This window comes from Akebia trifoliata, chromosome 7 (assembly GCF_017979445.1).
Source record: "Akebia trifoliata isolate Shusen 1 chromosome 7, ASM1797944v1, whole genome shotgun sequence".
Lineage (NCBI taxonomy): Eukaryota > Viridiplantae > Streptophyta > Magnoliopsida > Ranunculales > Lardizabalaceae > Akebia > Akebia trifoliata.
The window spans coordinates 8,082,145-8,101,349 of NC_141381.1; the positions used below are offsets into that span (position 1 = coordinate 8,082,145).

The 19,205-nt window shown below is 37.9% G+C and overlaps 1 protein-coding gene across 1 annotated transcript; it reads left to right on the top strand.

Annotated features, from left to right (window-relative positions):
- Positions 1–1,477: 1,477 nt before the first annotated feature.
- On the top strand, positions 1,478–19,144 carry CLPP3 (CLP protease proteolytic subunit 3). The gene is made up of 5 exons (XM_086447321.1): positions 1,478–1,784; positions 3,132–3,246; positions 4,712–4,887; positions 18,418–18,513; positions 18,611–19,144. The coding sequence occupies exons 1-5, from the start codon at positions 1,518–1,520 to the stop codon at positions 18,890–18,892; spliced, it is 936 nt and encodes a 311-aa protein (XP_086303447.1). The 5' UTR covers positions 1,478–1,517; the 3' UTR covers positions 18,893–19,144.
- The last annotated feature ends 61 nt before the right edge of the window (positions 19,145–19,205 follow it).

Below are 19,205 nucleotides of genomic sequence, written 5' to 3' on the forward strand. Positions count from 1 at the left end.
TATATATGATCGTTCTTCCGCTCCAAATCAAAATTTAGAATTAATTTTATTTTTCTCCTAGGTACGTACATTCATCATCTTCTATAGGTAAGCACACAATTCAACGAAAGATCAATAATTTCAAGCCAAAAGTTCGATTCAATTGAAAGATGGCAAGCATTCAAGGATGTAATAAATATAAAAATGCACAAACCCAAAAATAATCAAGAATGGATAAAATAAAATAAAAATTCTGTAATAGAAATTTGGGATCGATAAGTCACCTGTGCGAGTTCCTAAATTGTACAGATTCTTTGGGTTCCAATCGGTCAATCGAACGAGAAAGAGATCGAAGTCTATCGACCGATTTCTCTGAGTTATCCCCTTTCAATTTTTCGAATTTTCTGTTGAAAGGTTCCCACCAAATCTGGGTTTTCGGTATGAGACGAAGGGTTTCTGTCGAGATGAATGGGTTGGGTTTTCTGTCGAGTCGAGAGAGAGTGAGCGAGAGAGAGAGAGAGAGAGGGAATTCAGTGGAGACGAAGATGAAAAGAGGGTTTTCGGGGTTTGGTTGGTTTTCTATCGAGACTCGATCGATCGATCTATCGAGAGAGAGAGAGAGAGAGTGTGTGTGTGAGTGAGCGAGCAGTGAGCGAGCTCTCAAGATTTTGATGGAGCAAAGAGAGAGAGAACGAGTGATCTCTCTCGTTCTGTCGAGTAGAAAGGGAGAAGGAGAGTTCGACTGAAATTTGTAAAAATGGAGGGGTGTGCTTGCAAATTTTGAAATTTTCGTTTTTAATAAATGAATTGACGTGCGGAAGTATGTGCGCCGTTGATTGACTGAAATCTGACGACCCTCAAACATCAGTTTTTGAGACGTTTTTTGAGACGTCCGTCGAACCGGCCCCATATTTAATTTGTTTGATAATATTAATTTAAAATCAACAATATGAATTTTAAAATATGCCATCTTCATAAATAGATAAAGGTAAAAAGTCCAATATCCTTATAACCCCTTGAATATGCCAACTAGTTTAATTGGTAATGATATCATAAACTAGGTTTAATTCTTGCCGACACCGATTTATTGATCTCAATCATTAAAAACACATCTTTTATTATTATTATTATTGATAAACCATTTTTTAATGAGTCCAGTAACTTGGTGTTGACAAGATTTGAGCCCAAGGCTTTGATATCATCGGTCAAAGACTATCCATCAAGATTCAAATAAGTTAAAAGTAATTTTCCCAAAAAGTTGAATGTAGAGCCCAAATCATACTGATTTTTGGGAGGAGAAGAAAAACAAAGCAGAGGTTAGAGGTTGAAGATGAGGGCATTTAGGTTATTTTCATTAATCGCTCAGAAAAGACCTAGGTCAAGGTCTAAATCACTTTTTTTTCCCTCCTCATATCCAAAATCACCAATCAAATTTGATTTTATTCATATTTTCCACGTGTCAAAATCCTGTCAAGTAATATTCTACAAATTACAGGAACTGAAAGATCTTTGAGAGTCGAATAGACAGGGAGAGGAGAATGGAGAGAGGCTTAGCTTTAACCACTGCACCCTCACAATCTTCATGCTTCTTCACCCATGGTTTCTCGACCCAATTTCACTTCAATCCAACAACATCAATTAGGAGAAAATCCATCTCCATTAAACCCATCCAAAGCTCCAGAAGAACCCTATCCACAGATTGGAATCTCTCCAACTCTTCTTCTTCTCCATGGATTCCCACATTTGATGAGCTCGATACCTCGAATATGTTACTACGACAGAGAATCGTCTTTCTGGGTTCTCAGGTTCAAAAACCTTTTTCCCATCTCTGTCTTATCTTCTCTTTGATGGTTTAAAATTGAGTCTTTTAGATGGGTTTTGCTGTTATAGATTTTAATTCTGTATTTAGCTCAAAAGATGTTGAAGGGTGGGTTTGAATTCCCTCGGTTTTATCCTAAATAAAGTTGTTTTTAAAAATAAAAAAAATAAAAAATTGAAAAATTGAATATCGGGGGTGGGTTTTATTGATTTCAGATATTTAATTCTGTATGTATTTAGTTCTAATCATTAGAAGGGTTTGGTTCAGTTTCCTTCTCTTTTATCCTCAATTTTTTTATTTTTTATTTAATTGAAAGATTGAATATTTGAAGTGGGGTTTGCTGATTAAAACTTTTTAATTCTGTGTTTAGCTCTAAATATCTACAAAGGTTGGTTTAGTTTCCCTCTTTTTTATCTTACAAGAAAAAAAGTAGTCTTTTGGTTGAAAGATTGAATATCTGAGGTGGGTTTTGCTGATTACAGCTTTTTTAGTTCTGTATTTAGCTCTAAATATGTACAAGGATTTAATTAGTTTTCCTCTCTTTAATCATCATTTTTTTTTTTTTTTTTAAAAATGAAGGATGGATATCTGAGGTCTGTTTAGCTGATTACAGTATTTTTAATTCTGCATTTAACTTATCAAAAAAAAAAATCTGTATTTAACACTAAAGATGTTGGAGGTTGGTTCAGTTTCCATCTCTTTTATGCTCAAATTAAAAATTAAAAAAAAATTAAAAGATGAAATATCTGGGGTGGATTTTTGCTAATTCTTTCTTATTGACATTTTTTTTTTAAAATGTCGGAAGAGGTTTGGTTTTTAATGAATCGATGATCTTCTTCTCTTTTTTAGGTTATGAATTCATTAAAAAAGAAAAAATTGTGCTGTCGGAATGAGGTTGAGGAAACCATCCTAGAAAGACTGAAACCCCCTGAATCGGACAAAAAAATCCACTCCCCCGCCCCCCCCCCCCCCCCAAAAAAAAAAAACAAAAAAAAAAAAAAAGGATTCTGAAATCTCCACATGACATTTCCCCAACAATCATAGACTCCCATCTAAAAATAAAATGTTCAAAGAAAAACCCATTAAAATCCTGATACAACTTACACCAATAAATACTAAGCCCAAAACACTTATGATAACTGAGCTCCTTGTCGTTGATCACTTTCCCTTTATAATGATTTAGGTTTAGGATTTAGAGTCATGCTTTATGATGGGTGATCTCAACTTATTTATAGTTTGAAAATGTTGGTGAATTGTCAGGGTTTCAGGTAACTTTGTTCACTGCCCATGTATTGAATGCCCCTTTTTTTTCTCTGTAACTGAAAATGGGCAGGTTGATGAGATGACTGCTGATTTGATCATTAGTCAGCTCTTATTTCTGGATGCCGAAGACCAGAAAAAAGACATCAAATTATTTATAAATTCACCTGGTGGTTCTGTAACTGCCGGTATGTTTGCAATCATTTGGTTTGGTAGTTTTTTTTTTTTTTTTCGTTAGCTCTGTCATTCCTTTATAATCAGTAGATCAAGTAGATCACAAGTAAGATTGATCTGGTTTATACATATTCCAACTATGCATGATATCCTTAAACAAAATTTATCATCTTTTTTCTTAATTGATGCTCATGCATAGATTGACTCATTTGATCTAGGTCTTGTTTGTGGTATCACTAAGGAATGAACTTAATTCCAGCTTATTTGTTTTAGGAAATTTGTCCTCTTATATAGAAATTTTAGCCCATAAAATTTTGTGTAATCTGCATATTGACCACTACTACTAGGAATCATGATGATAAATTGAGATGTGAGCTAGGTCGTTACTTTGATCACCTTACATTTTTGTGCTTTGGAAGCACAATGTCACACTCCAAAATTCTTGCATGAATCCCCATGACTTTGTGTTAGTTTTTGAGACATGAGACACACATCCCAATATATAAAATCTAAAACACAATACCCTATGTGACACAACATACATCAATCCTTGCCAGGCAGGTTTCTTGATGCACAACCAAAGTGCCACCTGTTGGACCAAGTTTTGAGTCACTTAAACCCCCTCTCATTGTAGCAACTTTTAACCCAGACAAACTCTTCCACAGCAGAAAAAGAGTGTAGGTTTCTTTCTTTTTGTCTATTAAATAATTTAACAATTAAAGGGTCAATATTCATCAGTGAAAGTGCTATTTTTGGTTGGTTATAGAAAAAAGTTTAGATAATCCACATTACGATTTCCATGGAAAGCCACCCTGCAATAACAAGGTAAGAAGTCTGCAGTGTCATCTCAGGCCACCTTTGTACCTTTTGTTATGTATCAGATTGTATTCCTTATATTTTAATATTAGCTTAATTTAATTTTGAATTGCCAACTTAGCTAAGTTGGGAAGACATGGGGAGTGTAGTTCCCATGTCCTAGGTTTAAACCCCCCTTGAACCCAAACTAACCCTTTGCTATCAACAAAACAACAAAATCTTAATATTATTTTGTTTCATTTATTTACAAAAAAACAGTGGATAATAACTTGAATCTGCACCCAAAAGGTTCTAAAAAAAGAATAATTGTGAAGATTAATGAGTTTCTTATGGAAGAATTGAAGAGAAGATGGAAGAGGTAGGGCAAAATATGGTTTTGGCAAACTAGTTTTACTGGTAAAAGAAATATGCTAGGCAGAGGAATGTGCCATCCATACAAACTGTTTTCTTCTATCCTTTGGCACAGGATAGTGATGATGATGCATGAGGAATGCTTCTAGTTCAAAATTAATTTATTCCTTTATGTTTTAGTTAAGTTTTATTTAGAATCCTTGTTCATTGTATTGTCAATGACATAGAATCCTCTATGAACTTCTCCATATCACATTTTAGGAATTCGCTTGCTCTTCTTTTGTTCATTTTCTAATTTACTACTGAATGCAGGAATGGGAATATATGACGCAATGAAGTTGTGCAAGGCAGATGTCTCTACTGTTTGCTTTGGCCTTGCAGCATCTATGGGTGCTTTTCTACTTGCTTCTGGTTCGAAAGGGAAAAGGTATTGCATGCCGAATGCAAGAGTAATGATCCATCAACCACTTGGAACTGCTGGAGGGAAAGTAAGCTCTTAGGTTCTTATTTTTAGTTTTAGTTTTTTAATAGGCATAAATTTTCCATTAAGAGGAAAGAAAGCAGTACATTCAGAAGGAGGTGGAGAAGACCTTTCCAGAAGAACTGAGAAAACAAAACAAGTACAAAAGAAGACAATCCAATCCAAATATGAAGTCTTCAAAAAAAGAAGCCTCCAAATTCATGATAAATCTTGTACCATTAAAACAACATGCCAGTAACACTAAAGCTGATAACTCCATCTGTACGCCCCTTCCCTTTAAACACCCTTTTATTCATTGCCTTTCAAAAACCATAGCAGATGGTAAATAGAATAAGGTAATAAGGTCCCACAGGACCCTCTTGCTCGAACTAAAATGTTTGAGAATCCTACTCTATGTTACCTGGATCACGGGCTCATTGTTTATACTAAAGCAACACGAACTGAAATGTGAACCAGTTCACAATTTAGATAAGGAGCAAAACCAACTTAGGGAGAACCCACTAAATACTCATAATCTGAAAAACTTGGACAAGATGGCTCTAACTCGTTAAATTGAATCTTGAGAGGGGTCACATCATGTTGACAATTCTCCTAGAATCACACCCTATTGTCCTTCCACACTTGGAAGGCCATCATTTTTTGAATTTAGGCACCAATCTTGAATGCCCTTCCAGACATTGCAATCATATGAAGAAGTGACCGTGTCACTCTCCCACCCAAAACCCTCCCCTTCGAATTTGAACTAGATAATGCCCCTCCACAAACTTATGCTCCATCCAAATCTCCAGAGTCATTTTCCTAGCCATTTTTTTTTTTCAAATTAATGGACCCCCAAACCAAAGGAAAGATACCCTCTTACATTCTTTCATAATTGTGCCCATTGGCATCCTTGGTTACAATATCCTTAAGATCATTTGGAAATTCATGGGGATTTAAATCAACTGTACCTGTAGAATCTAGCATGGAAGCTAAAATGTCTACATCTTTATTCATCTCCCTATAAATAAATCGGACTTCAATTTCTTGAAATTGCTCTATCATACTCTTGATCCTCCTCACTTGTTTGTGGACTCTCCATGGCACCTCACTGTCTCCATTGATGCAATCCACTGCTACTTTGGAATCGGATCTGACATGGATCTAATTGATGTTGAGCTCCATGGCCTTCCTCAGACCTGCAGTTATAGCACCAAGTTCATGGGCTAAAATGACTCTTCCCTCTAGACATTCAGTCGTGGCAGATCCCCTCTAGATTCCTGATGATTTTCCTTCTCCCCCTCGTAGGTTACACAAAGATCCATCCGTATAGAGCGTGTGGTGGCCAACAGGAGGAGGTCTGATCCAATAAAGTTTCTGAGGAATTTTGTGATAGAAGTCTGCTTGAATCCCCTAGGAGTCCATAAACTCTATGTTGTTGCTGGTATCTTCCATTGCAATGGCAGTGTCACTCGATCTCTATCTAACATCCATTTCGATAAGATATTCTAGGTGTTTTGCTCGTTTATATTCATTTTGGAATACGCTCCTACATCTCTCTAGCTAGATATGGTATATATGAGCATAAATGCTAGTTTTTTTATGCATGTGGTCGGTACTCTTCCCTCTGAATGCAGAACACATTCATTCAATCTCATCCTACCAGTTACAGTTACTTCTGGAGATCAGAGACCTCATGATCAGCTTCCAAATCTTAGTTGCATAGCGGTAACCCTGACATAAATGATTTTCATCTTCATTTGAGTTCATGTAGAAAACACAAATGAGCTACTAATCACTCTCCTCTTCATCAGTATATCTTAGGGATTTATGTCATTCAGCATTAATCAAATCGTAGCACTTTGTCTAGGAATTTTGTTACTGAACCAGATCAACTTGTATCATCTTACTTTGGGATTTTTGTTAGTCAAAGCATTAAAGGCAGACTTTAGAGAATACCTACCTTTAATAGCAGGCTTCCGGATAATTCTATCTGGCTCTGAGGTATCTAATGTTACACTTTCCAGTTCACTCCATTGGTTCTCTAGGCTTGAGATTATTGGAAGGGGGGATCCAAACTACCATTTCTATTTATATTGCTAACAAAAATGATGTTCATTTTCTAAAACTGTGAATTCCCAAAAAAATTACCCTTTTAGGAGTGGAAACATACTTTCACTTGACAAGATGCAATTCTGCGTTCCTCCAATATCATTCAACAGAAAATTTTGGGCAATTTGTCTGGAAATATTTCAATCCTCCTAGCTTGCTCATTCCATACCATGTTGATCATGCGATGACTTGGCCCCCTAGGAAGGATGAACTTAAAGTAAGATTTGATGGTGCTCATTTGCTAACCTAGGTGCTTCCAAAATCGGGATCCTTCTCAGGAATGTTGAGGGTGGGTTCTAGCGTGGAGGGGTTATTCATGTTGTTCAACTTTCAAGTATTCAGGATAAGCACTGAAAACGACGATAAGAGGCGAATTACTCATGTTTGTTCGGTCTGGTTGAGGAAGGTAATTTTACCAAGGTTGAAATTTTAGCACATCTTAAAGGATAAAGGGTATCCAAAGGTGCTGGACTATGGACACCCACTTTTTTTATGCATTCACCCACTTGACTGCATTCGCCCACCATCCCTACCAAATCTCTATTTCCTCGTCCTCGTCCTCTTTCTTCTGCAAGAAGCAATACCCTTAGAACTTGTAAAATAGATTAGTAATGATTGTGGAAACCTCAACTCCTAATGTAATAGTTGTTAGAAAATCTCATTAGTGAAAAAAAAATTCAAACAAAGTTTCATTCAGTAAGTTCCTACTGAGTTCTTTTAGGTGGATTCAGTAGGATCCTACCTAGTTGCAATGTAAATTTTCAGTAGCTTCCTACCGAACAGAATCTTCCTACTGAACGAAAAAATTGTCTTTTGGGTGTGACGAGTAATTTTGCTGACTTATTGGAAAAGGGGGTGAAGGAGCAAAAAAGTGGGTGTATATAGTCCATGCCTATCCAAAAGCTTATTCTTAAAAAAAATTATGGTTGAAGGGGATTCAAGCTAAGAATTAAGTTGGGCTTTTGGGAAAGTGAAGGAAAAATGGACTGTTTATTCGTTTCGTTAAAGATATCCGGGATTTGATGTTGTCTATGTATGTCTTGTGCTCTTGGTGTCAAGGTCAGAAAGTATGGCACATCCTCTTGCAAAGGGAGGCATTCATAGGATTGTTTCTTCCTTCCTTCCTCTCTAAAGGGCTTTCTTAATTTTCTCTATTTTTGTAGTTCTTCTTCGTTGTTTTAGAAATGTCTACCTGTATATAGATGTTTAAAAGAAAAGAGAAAAAAAGGGAAAAAAAGGGAAAAAAAAAAAAAACAAAAACAAAAACCAACAGTCTTGCCATCTTCAATCTTTCATGTCGAAACTGTTTGAGCTTGGCTAGTGAAAATGATTTCCTAGAACACGTAAAACTGAGCTCTCTCAACGAGCACGTGTTGGTTTCTTTTGGCCTGATAGCATCAACAAGGTGCCAATGAAATCAGGAGCCTCCATTGCACCATCAATGAATCTATAATTGAAGAGACTATGCCGCACTCTCCACTTTGTTTATTAGTTACTAGTCGTGGTTACTGTTTTACAAGTTACCCTTAAGTGAAGTCCCATACTTTTTCGGAGTAAATAAAAAAAATGACTTAAGTACCCTAATGTCCTAATAAATAAAATATCTCTAGGTATGTGCTTTTGTCCTCAACTAAGCAAGCAATCTCAATTAGTTTTAAATTTTTCTCAGTTGCCCAAATTTTCTCCATTAATGTGCTGTAGCCCAGAGTTCTTTAGCAGCATAGGAGGCAACCCTCTTAACCCTGCTTAACCTAGTATTTGATGATACGTTTGAGAAGCACACATTACGTCATTTTTTTAGGGGAAGGCCTTGGATAACTAGATATGTTGTGAAAAAAACTTCCATACTTGGAAGTATTTCCCCAAGCATATTCACCAAGTCAGGGTTCAGAGATCAGTCAACAAGGGGAATTTCAAAAATAAAAAATGGCGAAATTTGGAAAGTTAGGTTAGGGCTGTGTAATTGTTCCTACTAAGTGTTCCCATATTGTATCATCAAATATCATATTAAACTACAATAATAAATCACCAAACCCCACATTGATATTATCAATTATGGGTATTCTTAGTACCTGTTACCTGAGACTCAGATAGGGAGAGGGTAAGGGATTGAGACTTGAGAAGAGGGGAAACCAAGAAAGAGAGGAGATAGTGTAGAGGCTTAGGTTTTATTTTGATTTTTTTCTGTAAAGAAAACTGTAAAAGGTGGCTTGTTTTGTATAATTCCGATTAAATTGATGAAGAAAAAGTCGCAATTTGATTGCAACTATTTCAATAAATCACCAGGGAATGAGGATTTGGTGACTCTGGTCCCAACAGATCAACAAGTATTTCGTTCCATAAATGACACTGCCTTTTCTTGATCTGGCAATTTCAATCCTAAGTACCTCAATGCTGTTATTTAGGAGCTTTACTCAAAATTTTCATCCACTAAACAATTATCTTTTCATCAGCTCCTGCAACAATTGTGTCATTGGACTGCTAGCAAATAGCAATGCATCAGTTGCTTAGTTTCTTCTTTCCCGTTCTCTTTTGACAAAGATTCAATGATTAGAATGACATTTCAAAATGCTAATGCCTACTGTTATTTTATTGAATCATTTGTATCAGTTTATGCATCTTGTTTCAACCAATAAATCAAGTCTTCGGATTGCACAACTTGTATTTTTCGCTTGGGCTATATGAAGTCAGATGTGACAGCTTTGACCTCTTATTATTACTCATTAAGGAAAACATTTTTTAATTTTTATGAAGTTCAGTGTTTCAATGGGTACAAATGTTTTTATAGGAATGCCACCAGCTTGAGTCCAGTGAGAAAATACATTTCAGTAGAATCATGTATTAATTAAAAATGCCGGAGGTTATATAATTCTTAATTCAAAGGTTCTACCCTTCATTCATTTCCCTTCTCCATTGAAGATGGTATAATTCTTAATTCATGTCAACTGGAACTTTTGGTGGTAACTCAATGGCTGTTATGAATGCCTTACAGGAAGTTAATAGTGTTTGATATGAATCTAAGGGTGGAAAGTAGTTACCTGTTTATTTTTAGCTTTTCATAAAACTGTAAAATGAATGAAGAAAAGCAAAAGAAATAGGCTTAAGCTGAAACAGGCCTGTGGTTGTAATGAAAAATTATCCAAGTTCTTTAAATGGTTCGTAAGGAGAGTGTCAAAGTGGACAGCTCCCCAGTATCCAAAACCGAAAGATACAAACTCAGAGGAGGAGGTAGTTCAGGAGGTCTGGAGGGGTTTCGAGGTTGAAGAAGAGCTACTCACGGAGGGCGAGTTTCAGGGTGACGAAGGGGTTGAGATCAGAGAGAGAGATCAAAGATTAGTGTACGAGGAGGAGGTGAATGTGGGAAAAGGCGGGGAAAAGGAAGGAGAAGGGCAGTCTGCTGTTTTAATCGATTCCTCCAGTCGAACAGGGGCTAGTGGCTCGCGTTCATTTACACAAGGTCAGGTCAAGTTAAATGGAAGGGGGGAAACAGAGGAGGTAAGGGAGGGGCAGATTAGCGGTAGTTTCCGTTCAAGAGAAGGCGTGAATGAAGACTCTGTAGCTACGCTTACAAAGCTACCCAGTATTCAATCTTTCAGCAGAACAGTAGGGACAAGAAGGCAGGCACAGGGAACGAGTTTTAGGGCAGGCTACAAATTTTTGGTTTCTACATCAGATTCAGAAAATGGTAAAGAAGGAAGTGATGACGAGGAGCTGATCAGGATGAAGGAAACATGCACAGAAGGCTCTCTTATTCCAGTCTCCAAGATTTGGAACAGGCTTCGTAGCGATCTTTGGGATCATCATGGGTTGTCGATCGTTACAGGGAACTCGAACAGTTTGGGATCGTGGCAGGATAGTCGAGGAGTTTCTTCTGGTAAAGGTATTTCAAACTCATCTACGGATTCTTCTGTTTTAGTTCACATCCCTTTCTTGAACAATTATCTGTGGGTTTTTGGTTTGGAATCTGTGCGGGTTTACACTTCTTTCTCTTCTTGTGCTTCCTTTCGTTTTTATGTGGCCCCCTCATACTCAGTTAACAGGTTTCAAACTCCATTAGCTTTGATCGAAATTCCCAAGATCAGTGAATTATCTCAAGAAGAGGATTTATTGAGAGAGACCACTAGAGATGTCCTTCGGCTTTCCACATCTGAGGTTCCCTTTTCTCAGATTCAGGTGGAGGTGACTGGTTCGAATCAGACAGAAGAGTATTTCGATGGACATTGGGATGATAGAGGTTCAGGAGATCCAAACGCGGTTCAGGTGGAGGAAATGTTAGCGCAAACAGAGATGGAAACAGTCGAGTGGTTGCTGGGTCAAGCCTTTAGTATGGCAGAGGAATTTGGGATAGTTCATGAGACAGATGATAAGGATTGCTCCCTTATTTTAAGAGTAGCTATAGGAGATTCGAAGGATAGAGCTCTGCTCGAGGCAGAATTGCAGGAATTAGGCAAAGAAAGTGGAGTAGGAGATGAAGTGTTGGGGTTAGACGGGTCAGACAATCAGGTCATTCAAACCTACAGGGATGGTCATTCGAATGAGGTGGTTGTGGTAGCGTCTATGGATTCAGTGAAGAGGTTTTATAGGCCAAAATTGGCTAATGAGGTGGTATAATGGTCGAGGAGTTGTGTGGTTGGATTTAGGGCTCTATTTGGTTGTTATGTCGATGAAGATTCTATCTTGGAATGTGAGAGGATTGGGGGATAGGAGGAGGAGGGCGGCTGTGAAAGCATTTATTAAATTGAAAAGACCTTTTTTAGTCACTCTCCAAGAGTCAAAGCTCTCGGTTTGCGAGGATAAGGAGATTAGGGATCTTTGGAGGGGGAATATTGGTTGGGTGGCGTTGCCAGCTATTGGTAGTGCTGGTGGCATTATTTTGATGTGGAATAAGGATTTCATTGAAGTGATCGATACCCTAGTTGGGGCTTTTTCTGTTTCTATTCTTTGTAAGTGTGTGAGAGAGGAGTTTCAGTGGGTTTTCTCAGGGGTTTATGGTCCCACAATTAGCAGGGAGAGACAACAATTTTGGGAAGAACTGGAGGATCTAGCGGGTTATTGGGATAAGCCATGGATTTTAGGTGGAGATTTCAATGTCATAAGGTTTACTAATGAGAAGAATGGGGGGCAACGCATCACTAAGGCAATGAGGGATTTTAACACCTTCGTGAATAGGTTTGCCTTAATGGATCTTCCTTTGCTAGGCAGAAGATTTACGTGGTCTAATAACCAAGTTGTCCCTAGGAGATCTAGATTAGACAGATTTTTGATGAGTGGGGAATGGGAGGAGAGGTTCTGCAATGTGGTGCAAACGGCAGCCCCTAGTCTAGTGTCGGATCATACCCCCATTGTTATTGAGGCTGGGCATTGTAGTACTATCCCAATTCCTTTTCGTTTCGAGAACATGTGGCTCTTGCAACCACATTTTGCGGATCTAGTCAAAGTTTGGTGGAGTGAATGTCCAGTGGTGGGATATCCAGGCGTTGTGTTTAGGAATAAGCTCAAATATTTGAAGGAGAAATTGAAAGGTTGGAATAAGGAGGTGGTGGGGAGGATAGAAGTGAGAAAAGGGGAGCTTCTCAAGGAGATTGATGAGCTAGAGACCAAGGAGGAAACGGGAGAGCTCGTAATGGAGGAAAGAGTGAGAAAAAATGAGATTAAGCTAGAATTTCAAAGAGTGGCTTTGATGGAAGAGATAAGTTGGCGACAAAAGTCTAGGATCAAATGGCTCAAAGAGGGTGATAATAATACAAAATTTTTCCATAAGGTGGCTAATTATCATAGGAAGAATAATCAAATAGCCAAGTTGAAGATAAATGGGATCATGGTAGAACAGGAAGAGTGTATCAGAGATGGGGTAGTGGGGTACTACAAAGAGCTTTATAGGGAAAAAGAGGAGAATAGACCTCGGCCTGATAATCTTGAGTTCAATATGTTAACTCAAGAAGAAAGAGTGTGGTTGGAAAGACAGATTGGTGAGGAGGAAGTGAGATTAGTTGTGGTCTCAATGGGAGGGAGTAAAGCGCCGGGGCCAGATGGTTTTACAATGGAATTTTTCAAACATTGTTGGGATATTATAGCCAAAGATTTCATGAAGGTGGTTCGGGAGTTACAAGACAAAGATTGCTTAGATTATGGCCTTAATAGTACATTTGTGGCGTTGATCCCTAAAAGAGTGGGGGCGATTGACTTGAGTGATTTTAGGCCAATTAGTTTAGTGGGATCGGTTTACAAAATTATTTCCAAGGTTTTGGCTAACAGATTGAAAGAAGTTGTGAAAAATTTAATTGGCCTTGAGCAAAGTGCATTCATTAGGGGCAGACAGATTTTGGATGGAGTGTTATTGGCTAATGAGTGTCTAGATTCTAGAATTAAGGAAAAGAAGGCGGGGCTGTTAGGTAAAATTGACATGCAAAAGGCCTATGATCATGTGAGTTGGGATTTTTTGGAGTATATGTTGAGGAGGATGGGGTTCGGCGCTAAGTGGATTGGGTGGATTATGAAGTGTGTTACCTCGGTGTCTTTTTCAATCTTAGTAAATGGTAGTCCGGCTGGGTACTTTAGGAGCTCTAGGGGTTTGAGACAGGGGGATCCGTTATCCCCTTTTTTATTCCTTATAGTGACTGAAGCCTTGGGTAAGTTGTTCAGGAGGGGCGTCGAAATCAGGAGGTTGTCGGGCTTCAAAGTAACCAATGAGGGACCTTTAATCTCGCATTTGCAATTTGCTGACGACACCATAGTGTTCCTAGATCCTTCTAGGGAACAAGTGAGAGTTCTTAGGGTTCTTTTATGTTGCTTTGAAGCAATTTCTGGTTTACATGTCAATCTCCAGAAAAGCAAGGTGTTTGGGGTGGGCGAGGTGTCAAATCTTCAAGTTCTAGCCAATACTTTGGGGTGTAGTAGTGAGTCGCTTCCCTCTTCATACTTAGGTCTACCACTTGGAGCACCGTATCGGAGTAAGAATATCTGGGAGGGAGTTATTGAGAAATTGGAAAAAAAATTGAGTACTTGGAAGTCTAAATATCTCTCTAAAGGGGGTAAGGTTACTCTGATCAAAAGCACCTTAACGAGTATCCCGATTTATTTCCTATCTCTGTTCTCTTTGCCTAAGTCGGTGGAGGTGAAGATTGAGAGACTCATGAAAAATTTTCTGTGGAATGATAAGAATGGTGGGAAAAAATATCATTTGGTGAAGTGGAAGGTGGTTTGTACTCCTAAGAAGTATGGAGGTCTGGGGATTAGAGGACTTAGAGTTACTAATAAAGCTCTCCTAGGCAAGTGGCTTTGGAGATATGGAGAAGAAAGAGACAACTTGTGGAGGAGAGTGGTTCAAGCTAAATATGGAGAGAAGGGATTTGGGTGGTATAGCAACGAGGCCAGAGGAACTTATGGGTGCAGTGTGTGGAGAGGTATCATGAAGGGTGTTCATAAGTTTGATAGGGAGATTAGATACAAAGTGGGGATGGGGGACAGGATTAGATTTTGGGAGGACTTGTGGTGTGGAACTTCATCTTTGTCTACTCAATTTCCATCCTTGTACTCTTGCTCTTTGAAAAAAAATAACTCAGTTAGGCAGTGTCTGATTAGGGACGGGGTCACAGACTCTTGGGATCTGGGATTTAGAAGAAACTTCAATGATTGGGAAATGATGGAGGTTATATCTCTTCTAGGTCTCCTTAATTCTATCCAATGCAGGGAGAACGAGCTGGACAGGAGAGAATGGGTCAAGGCTAAGGATAAGAAATTTTCTGTCAAGTCTTTTCATAGTTGTTTGCTCTCGTTATGTGAGGTTTCTTCATTTCCTTCCATTATTTGGTCCGCTCTTTTACCTTCCAAGGTGTCTTTCTTTGTTTGGCTTGCCTCTAGGGGAAGAATTCTTACCTTGGATAATTTGATCAGGAGGGGTTGGGTCACTCCAAATTTTTGTTTTCTTTGTTCGAGGGATGGGGAGTCTGTTAATCACATTCTTTTACATTGTTCTTTCTCCCGCGCTATCTGGATGTTCTTTCTCTCCCGGTTCCGGGTGGATTGGGTTCTTCCTTTATCTTTTTTTGATCTGTTAGAGGGTTGGAGTTTGAATATCTTCTCTTCTAGAAAGAGACTTCTTTGGGCTATCCTTCCATCGGCCATTGTTTGGGGTCTTTGGAAAGAGCGCAACAACAGGGTATTTCATAGCAAGGAGAGCTCGTTACACACAGTGACTTTAGAGATTATTGGGCTTATGTTCCTTTGGTCTAAGATGCACAAAGCGTTTGAAGGGGTGCGGTTTCAAGATTTCTTATTTAATTGGGATACCATTTGTAATAGCTAGTGTCAATCCTTGTAATTCTCTTTATTTTTGTTTTCCTTCTTTTTGTTGGTTCTTGTGTGTTGTTTGGGGGCTATCTCAGCCTCCCCATCTTCTTTTCTTCATTTATATAATCTTATACTTATCAAAAAAAAATAATAGAAGATTGCATGTGAGCTGCCTTGGCTCCCTGAATTAAATGTTCTTCCTTTCATACTCCATCTTTAACTTATTACCCAATCTCTCGACAGGTTTGTGAATTGTATATGGAGAGTGTTCTCAAATAGCATATGCAATGATGTGAGATCGCATATGCTATGCCCCCATGTGATGGCACAATAACACATGTAGTCGCATATCATGCAAAATATTTTTTAGTGTGTTTTTTAATAAAAAAAGGTAAAAAAAAATTGGAAAACTTGTAATTATTACAATAATTTTAGAAAATATTTTTTTGCATTATTTGTATTTTCAATTTTATTATAATTAATTATATTTGTAGGTTTAAGCTTAACAAGCATGTAAGAATGCATGAACTCAAATGACTTGGAAAGAAACCTGAAATCTTGCTTCTTGGATGATGTATTCTAATTCATGAATATTGAAAAATCCTTCAATCATACTTATTGATTCTAGATTCTTTTAGTTGAGCTTGATGCAGATGATTTGAGGAATAAAAGACGTAGAAAATATAGTTAGATTGTTAAAATAAAAATAGAAGTTAGAAAGAAGCTAAAATGAGAGTAGAATAGAGTTAAAATTAGAATAGAAATAGGTTAAAGTGTTATAGGAATGGGAGGGGGTGATAATGAGACATCTATAAAAAAAAAATAGTAAGTTTTCATCAAATGGTCAAGTTTTGATGATTGGGAAAATATGCTATGGCATACTTATGTTTTTTTTTTTTAATAAGATTTTATAAATAATAGAAAGAAAATGAGAGTACAAAGGAGTCCAAGACAGCCCCCAAGCTGGAAAGCTAAAAACAGAAAAGAAAAAAGATCCTACTAGTTATAAAGGCTATCCCATCTAAAAACAAAGTCCTTGAAAGAGAACCCAGAGAAATCCTTGCTTAATTTAGCCCAAAAAACAGCAGCTTTAAGATCTCCACATACGTCGTATGCAAGTTGTTGTCCTTACCCTGGAACATCCTGTTGTTTCTCTCTTTCCAAAGACCCCGAGCTATGGCCGCATGAAGAATAGTCTAGAGGTGCCTTTTCCTATGAGAGAAGATGTTATACGCCCACCCTTCAAACATCATTAGGAAATTCTGGGAGAGAACCCAATACATATGAAACAAAGACCAAATACTTAGGGGGAATGAGCAATGAAGAAGAGTGTATCCACAAATTTGCCATCACTCTTGCAAAGGGGGCAAAAATTAGAAGTGATCCACGCACGAGATATCAAATTGTCTAAAGTAAGAATCCTCTCTAATGAGGCAAGTTAAACGAAAAAGGAAAACTTTGAGGGAACAAGAGATGACCAAATAAGGGAAACGGGATAAGTAATCTCCGACCTTGGGAGCATGACTTTGTAGAAGGAACAAACAAAGAATCTCCTATCCTTTGTCTTGACCCAATCTCACCTGTCCCAATCGCCCTCCTTAAATTGGATTTCATTCAAGAGATTTAGAAGGGATGTTACCTCGATTATCTCCTAATCATTGTAATTCCTCCTAAGACCCAGATCCCAAGAATTAGTGATTTCATTACGAATCAAACAGTGTTTAATCGAGCAATATCTTTTCAGAGAACAAGCATACAAAGATGGGTGTATTGAGTTGATAGCGTTGAATTCTCACACCATCTATCTTCCCAAAACCTCACCCTATTCCCTAAACCCACTCTAAAACTGATCTCTCTCTCAAAATTCTCATCTACCTTGAGAATCCCCTTCCGCACACTACAACCATGCTATACCAACCAAACCTCTTTTCCCCGTATTTTGCACAAACAACCCTCCTCCACAAACTACATCTTTCTTCACCAAATCGCCATAACCACTTGCCTAGAAGGGCTCTATTAGTTAACCTCGGGCCTCTTATCCCCAAGCCGCCATACCTCTTTGAGTTACAAATCAACTTCCACTTAACCATATAGTATTTTCCTTCCTCCATTCTTATCATTCCACAAAAAATTCTTCATGATTTTTTCCATTCAGGTTTCTACGGACTTATGCATAGTGAAAAGGGAGAGGAAGTAGAGGGGGATACTAGACAATGTACTTTTGATCAAAGTCACCTTACCTCCCTTGGAGAGATATCTCGCCTTCCACAAGTTGAGCTGAGCTTCTTTTCCATTCTATCAGTTACACCATCCTAGATGCTCTTACTATTATACGACGCTCCTAAGGGAAGACCCAAATAGGAGATCGCATGTGATAACACTGTGAGCAACATTAGAAGGAAGACAATTGGATGAGGAGCAACTGAGGCTTTCTAGTTCTCATCTTAGGAGATCGCAAAAATTGGTATTTTTTCCTTCAAAAGATAATTATGGACATCTTGGACAACCTTTTCTCGGTTTGATCAAACACCTTTTTCCTGAGAATTTAACAATTGATGGTAATTTTGTATATATATATATATAACCTTTATTCAAAGTTACTACTACTACTACTACTGACAAACTCACTGAATAAGTGGATGATTTAATTATAAAAATTGAAAATATGAAGAACAGAAAATATCCGATTAATTAGAAAGCAAACAATGCCAGAAGAGCTTGATATATTTTGGTATCTTTTGGAAAGAGAGATGCTATATAGGCTTTGAAAATAAGGAAAAATATCAACAAGTCAATCCTCATTAAAGCTAGTATGTTCCATTTGCCAAGTTGCACATGGAGAGCTCAAGGGGAATATTTGGTTTTAGATGGGACCTTGTCTACTTATTATGGTTTCTTTGTTTGAAGAAATCCTTTTTTACTTGGTAAAAAAAACGGCCCGATATACCACTAATACATGACTTGTCTTTTTATATTAATTTCTTATTTGTGACTCGATTGCACACTCCATTCTGTGAGGCTCTATTCCATATTTCTCTAGTTACAGTAGGAGCTTTCTTGAAGTGTATTTACCTCTATTTTGCGAGGGAGTATTCATGGTGGGCGTGTACGATTGTCTTGTAAGACTTTTATAGTCCTTGATAGATTTTTTGTGATTTAGGCAACAGAGATGGGGTTGAGAATAAGAGAAATGATGTACCATAAAGTTAAGCTGAACAAGATACTTTCAAGGATCACTGGGAAGCCTGAGCAGCAGGTTGGTTTCCTGAGCTCTCTCTCTTCAGTCGGCTAATTACAATATATTTTACAAATATCTGGCAAATGGGTTGATTACCCTTTTCTATAATTTTCAGGTTGAACATGACACAGATCGTGATAATTTCATGAATCCTTGGGAGGCAATGGAATACGGATTGGTGGATGGTGTTATCGATGATGGAAAGCCTGGGCTGGTTGCACCAATTGGAGATGCTACACCTCCACCCAAAACCCGTGTATGGGATATGTGGAAAGTCGAAGGTAGTAGAAAAGCCAAGAAGAATTTGCCTTCAGAAGAGAAGATTTTACAGAATGGTGGGTACAAAGGGGACCAAGAAGGCACTGAACAGGGAAAGGAAGCCGCTGCGCCAGTATGAGTTACATTCTATTTTACTTGCAATCCCAACAATGGTGTCTTTTGGAGGTCAATAGAAAAGTTGGAAACTAAGTTGAATATTTGAAGTTGAGATCACACATGGTGAGAGAAAAAGGGGTGGGGAGTTTTTTACATGTACTCTGTACAAGTTACAATATTTAATGCATTTAGATCTACTGTCAAAATCTACCTTTGTGAAACTGAAGTCTATGTAAGTTGTTTTATAAAAAGATTTGGTTCTTGTCTGATAACATTTTATTATTATTTATTAATGGTTGTCTTAGACATGAGAACTTCTATTGGCACACCAACTT

Bases quoted from the DNA above. Each gene is read 5' to 3' on its own strand.
- CLPP3 (XM_086447321.1), top strand. From the start codon at position 1,518: ATGGAGAGAGGCTTAGCTTTAACCACTGCACCCTCACAATCTTCATGC. The intron at 1,785-3,131 runs GTTCAAAAACCT...GAAAATGGGCAG, and splicing joins TCGTCTTTCTGGGTTCTCAG to GTTGATGAGATGACTGCTGA. The intron at 4,888-18,417 runs GTAAGCTCTTAG...TTTGTGATTTAG, and splicing joins TTGGAACTGCTGGAGGGAAA to GCAACAGAGATGGGGTTGAG.